This window comes from Alligator mississippiensis, chromosome 9 (genome assembly GCF_030867095.1).
Source record: "Alligator mississippiensis isolate rAllMis1 chromosome 9, rAllMis1, whole genome shotgun sequence".
In the NCBI taxonomy this organism is placed as follows: domain Eukaryota; kingdom Metazoa; phylum Chordata; order Crocodylia; family Alligatoridae; genus Alligator; species Alligator mississippiensis.
In genome coordinates this window covers 12,947,444-12,956,153 of record NC_081832.1, presented here as the reverse complement: position 1 = coordinate 12,956,153, position 8,710 = coordinate 12,947,444, and the positions used below count along the sequence as shown (strand labels likewise).

The 8,710-nt window shown below is 45.4% G+C and overlaps 1 protein-coding gene across 2 annotated transcripts in view; it reads left to right on the top strand.

Moving 5' to 3' along the window:
- The first annotated feature begins 1,563 nt into the window (after window positions 1–1,563).
- PTPN1 (protein tyrosine phosphatase non-receptor type 1) overlaps window positions 1,564–8,710 on the top strand; it is a 60,217-nt gene continuing 53,070 nt past the window's right edge. The window contains exon 1 of one of the 2 annotated variants that reach the window (XM_019484528.2): window positions 1,564–1,727. In XM_019484528.2, coding sequence (XP_019340073.1) covers window positions 1,581–1,727 — 147 coding nt within the window. In that variant the 5' untranslated portion in view covers window positions 1,564–1,580. The remainder of the gene's footprint in view (window positions 1,728–8,710) is intronic. The other variant, XM_006267413.4, reaches the window with a different exon arrangement.

The following is an 8,710-nucleotide window of genomic DNA, read 5'->3' as shown; positions in this document are numbered from 1 at the left end:
TAGGAATTACCAAAATTGACTACTGACCCCTTGCTAGGTGGCATTCTGCTACTAGAGGTGATGACTTTCAAATATGAAACAAATACCCTGACCTCCTGTGTTTTTAGATCCCATAACACATTTCATAAGAGAAGGGCTGATTAGATCCTACGTACTTAAAATTTACTCCCAAGATTTTAAATGGTGCAACATTTTTTCCTTTTCTGTTTTAAATTGCTGTGTTAGCAATGCTGTGTACTGTTAAAAGCTACTGCCCAGGGTTCATTGCATCTCAGTAGAGCCAGATGTATATCATTTGTGGAGCATATGGGATCCTTCAGGATGAAAAGTGCTAGAGAGCTATAAACTATTATAATTGACTAAACTGCCAGTGCCTGAATGGACTGACCTTGGAAAGGGCCATATGGAATAAGGGCAGTGACCCTGGGGAGACTGTCTCACTAGAGAAAGATTTACGCATTATGAAAGTGATGCTGACGATGTCCTAGGAGTTCCTCATCAAAATGTCCCACGGAGATGCCACAGTGAGGTTTTAAGTCTAGAATTGATTTGAAGATGGGGCAATTCCTGGAGGCTGGGATTCAGGGACTCAGCCATTTTGAATACTAGTTACCTAGGCCTAAGATAAGGGTACTCCTCTGCAGTTAGAGGGGCAGCACTCAGCCACCTTATCTGTCTCTCTTGCCCTAGAAAAAGACAGTCCACGAAGAGGGACATATGACCCTGATCTGGCTGCTTCGGGCCAGAGCTGCCAAGTGTGACAAGTTATACAGATCATTTAGTACCCACATTCAATTCCTCCTTCTTTTTAGATGTAATAGGATAGCTTTTGAAAACTGCATGTCATCAATCCAAAAATACCTGGGAGCGTTGGAAGCATCAATGGGCACAAGCCTGTAGATTTTGGGGGAAATCAAAAAACTGGAAAAGACCCATTCCCACGAAGACCAGGTTAACAGGGTGCCCACTCGGTGTTTCAGGCAAAGAAATCTCTGGGACACCTCGTGCAGCTGCTCCCTCACCACAGCTCTGCACAGGTCGCGGCACTCGGCAACACAAGAGCCACCCTGTGATCTTCCCCATCGTCGCAAATCAAGCGAAAAGGAAGCACTGCCGTTTCCCGGGGGCACCTCGCCTCTTCCCCAGGCTGCCTCGCATCCGCAAAACATGATGGAGAAGCACTGCTCGAGAAGATGAAGAACCTCTGCCCCAAGGGCCTCCAGCATGAGGGCAGCAGGCCTGCACTGCTGCCTCAGAGAAGGGGCAATGCCAAGCAGGGCTGAGAGGGTCCAGGCAGCTTTCCCTATCCCTCCAGCCTGAAACTACCCAGCACAACCGCTTCTCAGCAGCCCCTCTGCTTGTAGGGGCTGGAGCCCCGGGGTCTCGTGCGAAGCTCCAGCTGCTGGAGTCGCGGGACCAGCCCTCAGCGCACAGCTCCTCCCTCCCCCCGCCCCGAGAGCTAACGGAACGCGGGGCGGGGCTTCGGCGACGGGGCGGGGCTTCCCCGCGCCGCTCGGGGGCCGGGCCGGAAGTGCGTGGGCCGGTCTGGTGGCGTAGTTCCGGCGGGGGGAGGGGGTGACATGCAGAGCCGCGAGCAGCTGGAGCCACAGCCCCGGGAGCAGCGCGCGGTGGCCGGCGGGGGCCGGGCGCGGAGCGCGCCTAGCATGGAGGTGGAGAAGGAGTTCCGCCGCCTGGACCAGGCCGCCAGCTGGCTCGCCATCTACCAGGTGCGCCGCCGGGCTCAGCTCTCGGGCATCCCATCCCCGGCGGGCCCCTCCCCGCCCCGGTGGCCGCAGGGGGAGGCCGAGGCCTGGTGCCTGCCCGAGGCAGCTGGGTGCATTCGCGGCTGTGGCCATGCTAGCCTGTGGCGGCTTCCCCGGGCTGACCCCGCGGCGGGCTGGGCATCCCTTCTTGCCCGTGAGCGGTGGGGTTTGCTGCTTGGTGCTGGTGGGCGGGGGGGTTGCTGGCCGAGCTCCTCCTCAGCCTCCGTGTTCTCCCTTCTGAAGTGATGTCTTCTGAGTCCTTTTCTAATGGGTATCGACAGCCCCGCGAGATGCAGGGAGATCGAGGCGTGGAGCCGGGCTCTGCTGCCCGTTCACACGGGATGAGTTCTGCTCTGGGGTGTAGGCGGTAGCCGTGTTGGTCCAAGGCAGTGTCCAGGGTGCCACGGCACAAAAGCGTGCGGTCAGAAACGAACGGGCGTGCCGCGGTGGCAGCGAGCTCTACAGTAGGTGCGTGGATGGGGGATGCCTTAACAGGTGTGCCGCAGAAAAAAAAATTTTATTCATGTAAGTGCACCTTGGGCTGGGAAAAGTTGGGAAACGCTGGTCTAAGGGCATGGACTGACAAGGTTCTTTGGGTAAATCTGATCTCTTTTATTAGACCAACTCAAATAGTTGGAGAAATTCTTTGTGCAAGCTTTTGGGTGCACGTACTGAGGCTGAGGCAGCGTCTGCACTTGGTGTGTGCTTTGGCCCTGGGAGTTTTGGAAAGCCGAGTTGCACGCAAGCGGCACGGTCGGATTTCTGCTTCGGAGCTGCCGTACGCAACGAGCGGGGAAATCTGTAAACGACCATCTTGAGCTGCTTGAGGAAAGCAGTTTGCTTCACAAATGTAGAAACTTAATAATGACTGCATGTTTCTGGATTTCCTTTTCAGAAGGTGCGCTCCCGGTCTGAGTGTTCATTAGTTGCAGACTTGCTATCGGTTGAAAGTCACATGCGTCTGATGTTACGATTTTGCTAATCGGTTCTTGGTATGTTGCAGGCCCAGTGCTCAGGAAATGATTTTGAGTAATGTATTACTGTAAAAAAAGCTGTTGTAATGTGAAGGTTGTAAATCTTGCCAGCAGAGGCACAGAAATTCAGTCATGCCTAATGTTGCAGTCTTGACTTGCATCATCAAACTGAAGTTCTTGCAGCACGTAAATTGCATAAGATCTTTGCCTGTTGGAAGACCTCTGCTGCATTTTGGGGCAGTTACTTGGGTTGGGCAGTATGAGCAATCCTGTAAAAATAAAAAAATAAATCTTGTCCATAGATTTTTTTTGTTTTGTTTTGGGGTTTTTGGGGGGGAGGGGGGGTTCCTTGCATTTTTATTGCTGTCTTCTAGCTGGTAGCACAAACTCAGTGTGTGTTGGTAGTTCATCCCTGATTGCCAGTTACCAATTCATTTCACAGAGGCTAAATTATTTTCCAGTACAGGTGTTCTTTTAAAATGCTAATTGGCACCTTTGCTGCCAGTCTTGAGGAGCTGAAGGCTTGTTTCTTGTGGAATTGAATTAGTCAGGCTTTGCCAAGTGATTCCTTCAGGTCAGATTAGGGACATGTTGTCTGGGATGGGAATGCTCATAATACCACTGATGTCTGAGTATCTGTGGGAAGGATACAGGTGACTGCTGTCACTTCTCACCAAAGATCCAGCAGTGCATTGAGTTCTTCAGCATCTGTCTCTTCTAGTTGAGGGATGCTACAGAGATCCTGTAGTTGTTTGGCCTTTGGTCTTCCTGGCTGGGTGAAGGCTAGATGTCCATGCTCTGGCTCAGTCATTGCTCTCAATACCGTTGCCGTGAAGTAGAGATGATGTGATTGCAAACCTTAATGCACTTGAAGGTGAGTTTTGGGGAGGTCACTTTCATTCCCTTCTGGAAGATCTTAGAGTACAGTACAGGTTTCCCTCACTTTATGCAGGTTCTGTATGTGTGAATTCACTCTTAAGTGATGACTCTTCTTGTACCAAAAGTTTGTTATATGCACTGTGAACTCACTCTTAATCTCAGTGTGGTGGAGGCCCGCAGTCAGCTGCTTTGTGCGGTGCATTGTGGGAGTGATGTGCACCAAAATATAGTCTGTGTGGGTATGTGCTTCTCACTCGTTGTCTGCAACACGTATTTCTGTAGCTGTCATCCCTGTGCTTGTGTATACTGTTTGCTGTTGGTGAGTACTAAAATGGTCTTGTAAAAATGGTAGAAATGGATCTGGGGGTCAGTATAGTGGAGGACTTGGAAGGTATCCCTATTTGTTACATTGTAAAGTGGGTTCTCTTTATGCAAATTAGAGTTATGCACTGTTTTCTGGGAACACTTGCAGCATAAAGCAAGGGAAACCTGTATTTGGCAATTGCTGAGTGCTCGCCTGTAGGAGTGTCTTGTCACCTCCACTTCTAATGTATGTAAGAGGATGTTTTTTGGACAGTTGGTGGAGAATGATGGGCTGCAGTCTGTGGGCAATATCCAGATTTGTTTTCATCCCATCTCCTTGGGACAACATGTCTTGATGGATTGCTCAAAATGTAGCATAGATTCCAGTTTGGGTGAGAACTAGGCTGCAAAGAGCTGAGGTAAGGCTTCTGAGTTGGGGATTCAACCGGAAGAATGCAAGGAGATTTGTTTCAAGCCCTTTTGATTAAGGAATATATTTGCCTTTATCAAGGAATCTTTGAGGGGGTTTTTGTTAAGTCTAATGTAGGATTCCTACTTACTTCTAGATGGTGGCTATCAGTACCTGGACATGTTTTCCAATTTCAGTTGACTAGCACCTTATACTCCCCCCGCTCTCCTTTCAGATGGGGACCTGACTTTCTTGACTTCAATGTTAGAAATGCATCTTTTTTGCATGTAGTATTCTTCATGCCAGGACTGATGCACTATAGCAGTATGTGATTAGATGTGTAGTTGTGCTGATCAGGAGGGACAGCTTTGCATTTCCACTCATGGTTTTCACTTGACCTAGCAGATCTTTAGCCTTAGAATCTAGGAAATTGTGACACAAATGCTGGAGAGGTAATACTCAATGGCCAAGAGTAGGATGTAGATCTTATTACTTCATGTCCTGAATAAAGCACCACAGCAATCTAACTAAATGAATCGCTTATTTTCTTAGCCAGATATATGATACTGGACTGCATTAACCATAGGGTAGGGACTGTGAATGTTACTGGTAGCTGGGAAGTGACTACAAGAAGATTTGTGGCCTTTGAGACTGTTTGACTGTGGTGTGACTTGGGCAGCAGTAATGTGTGTGTGTGTGTGTGTGTGTAGGATAGGGAGGTATGTGGGGCTTTTTTTTGGGAGGGGGGCGGTTTGAGAAGGGGAAGTTAGGGAATTATATCTTGCTAGGAATACAAAACTGCAGTGGAGGAGACTTTGAGGAAAGAAGTATAGCATAAAGACCAGCCACAAAAGGGAGACTCATTCTTTCCAAAATGAAGTGCATCATGTGTCCCCCTAGATATTTTGTCTGTCTTGCAGCCTGTAAGGAAGGGCACTGAACTGCGTATTTGCCATTATAGCTGGTCAAAAATGAGATAAATGTTAGTGAAGCACTTGACAAGCCTGACTTCCAAATAAACCCCCTAAAACCAAGTTTATTTTCCATAAAAACGGGGGCATGAAATGTTGAGAAGAATGCCAATAAGAACCCCCATCTGGTTCTCTATACTGCCTATGGCAGTATAGAAAACAGTGCAGAATAAAGTGAATTTTAAACCAGATGTATTTATTTCTATTTTTACTTATTTATTTTTGAGTGCGTCTTGCACAATGCATTCATACTAGAGTCCTCTTTTAAAATGTTCCATTTCCCTAGCAAATTGAAACTAGGGGCAAGGTTAGGCATCATATTTAAACATGAGCTTTGCAATATGATCCTGTTTCAAAACTATGCAATTTGGAAAATAAGTGGCTTAGGGGTGGGTGCGTGACACGTTCAGTACGTAAATATCTTTAAAAATATCAATAGGAATGGAAGGAATTCGCTGTGTGAAGATGTTGCGACAAAGAGCAGTTGCCTGAAGCCAAGAAAAACAAAGTTTTAGGCTTGCTGTTAGGGAGGGAAGAGGAGGTAGAAAGGGGAGTCTTGGCCCTAGCGACAAATGGATAGTGAATCATCAAAGTTGTCCAAGAATAGGAAAGACAAAACTTTCAATAGGAGTGCTGTAAGAGGAGTAGCTCTTCAAAATGCATGTGATTATACGTATATTGTGAAAGGCTTTACTTGCTAAATTTAGCAGGTGTGTCTAAAAGAATACTTGGATGTAGGCAGATTTATTATATAAGAAAGTTATAATTACAGTGTAGAAAAAAAGGAATGTGGCTAATCATCCTCTAACTGTCATTTAACACTAAAACAAAGCAAGTCTTGTATTATACTTGACAAAGTGATATACTGCTCTCTTGGATTAGTGTTGTTTTTGATAGAAATTTCTTTAGGGAAAGCTGGAACATGGATTTATACAAAATGAGGAGAAGTTCATAATAGAAAGCACTACAGATTTAATCATTTAAAAATGAGAACTTCTAATTGAAAAATAGTTCATGTAAGTACAGCACTTATACCTATGTGATTCTGTTTCTCAGTCATGGTTTTCTAGCGACTGCTAGCTAAAAAGAAATTGATACTAGTGTGGCCTTTCAAATATGGGTCTGGAAATGCTTGTACTGGAAACAGAATTACATTGCTACTCTCTGGTTGTGGAAAGATCTAACAAACAATATACTGTTCTAAAAGGTGAGAGAATGGCTGCTGGGGAGTGCGTGTCAGCTGAACTGTTAACTGTTTCATCTGCCTGGTCCTGTACCAATATTAGTGGATTAGTGAATAACAGTAACTAATAACAGTAACTTCAAACCTGAATTTTCAGCTCTCTTTCACATGGTGTCAGATATCAACTTCCAAATCTATGAGCCACTGTCCAGTATTATTGCTCATTGTGTTGGTTCCATCTACCCTGTCTTGGCATTTGTACAGGTTACAGTCTTTGATTAAGTGCTGTGCTGTTAGTTGGACACTGCAACAATTAAGTGGTGCTAAACTCCTGGAACCTCATACCTGTATATGTAGTCAGGGAACAGTGACACTGGTACATCCTGACCCACTGGAAGCTAACATATCGTGTTCCTTTGAAGGTCAGATGCCCTTTTTTTTTAAAGCCAAATGTTTCTTTTCAAAATGGCTTGGGTCTTAAATTTGTGTGAGGCACTGGGAGGAAAGTTCTTATGCACCATATAGATCACATTGTAACTAAGTTTAAAGAAAAAAATAGTAAATAACTCGGTGAGAAGACTTGATGCATCTTGTATTTAACGAAGTAGGATAGCTTAACCAGTAAAATTAGTCTGGCCATGTCCCTTTTCTAGAAACTGACATATAATCACAGTTGGGTTTGGGTCTTGTTAACCTTAAGATCCCTCTGACTCAGGGGCGGGCAATTCTTTTGGGCAGAAAGCTGCTTACTGAGTTTCGGCAAGCCATTGAGGGCCGCATGACAGGCAGCCCAGGGCAGATTAATATTAATTTTCTAAATTTTTTTAGGGGCCCCGCAGGCTGGATAGAATGGCCTGGCAGGCAGGCCATATCCAGCCCCTGGGCAACATTTTGCCCACCCCTGCTCTAACTCTATTCTGCTCTTACTTTATGAATTTTAGGTGAATTTTAACTTCTATGTTTGACTGAGTTTGACAACTTGTCTTTTTTCCCCCAAAACCCAAACTGACTAATACTCTCCAAACTGAACTGCCACACATTGTGACGAGACAATGTTTGTAGCTTGCCCAAATCTCTGCCATCCTGCATATTTGGGGCTTAGTGTTGTTTGTTGCTTGTAACAAGAGGATACACATGGGCTGTGTTGCCAGATGTCCTGCCACATTTATCTGAAATTGGTCAAAAAGGGACAAACTTAATGGACTGCATTCTCTGAACTAAACCCACACAAGGAGGGCTCTATTGCTTTGAGGTTGGCTATTGTAACTTCACCATTAAAACCTGTAAAATGCTTGATCCGATATACATATAATAATGTGGTTGTGTCATTGCATATTTAAGGTAATGAACAGGAAGTTCCTACTAGTGATAGGGTTTTTAAGAAGCTGAAAGAGCTTGAACTTTGTACTACTATGGTATATAAGCACTTGGATTACTCTGTCATAGCTAATATTAAAACAGTTGGGCTTCGGCAGCCTCTTGCTGCTTTGCAACAGGGGATCATGGCTTGAGCACAGCTTACTACAAATGCCTCTTTATGCCTGATTCTGTCAGTTCTTGCCACTTAAATATGCAGGTCTCTGCATGCCTTGACACTTCAGCTCCTGCTGCGTTGATTCATTCTGGATTTAGAGTAATTACCCTTAGCTTAGTGAGGGTCAGCATTTGTTTCCAAGTGAACTTTAGTTCCAGATTGACAACCAGTGTCAGTCTCTCTCTCCTCGGAGTAGGTAGAGTAGAATTGGAAGTATTCCTAGTTTTTCCTGTGCTGCCCAGCTGATGAACTTTAACCTTAACTTAAACTTAGGAAGGCCATACTGAGTAGGTGAATTGAGTTCTCAGTGGTTTAGTATTCTCTCTACCAAGACAAAACCTTGCTTTGCATACACTGGCTGCCCATCAGCCAAAATAATTTTTTTTGTTGTCATTGGATAGGGGTAGATTGGAACTGGGATTGTGGGAGAGTTGTTCCATTCTATCAAACCAGTAAGCCTAAATTGCGCTCCTCTGTTACAAATGTCAGAGATGGTTGGGGCCTTAGTCTTCCATCCCAGGATACAGATCAGTGAACTAAATCTCAAAAAAAAGGAGAAAGCCCCTCTTTGCTATAGGGGTGCTGTTAGCTTGATATCCAGCTAGCGTGTGTCTAAGTGTATCTTAAGCAATTGCAGGAACCATAACTTCCCTTTATCACCTTCACCAGTTTTGATAGCTGCACAATCAGACTT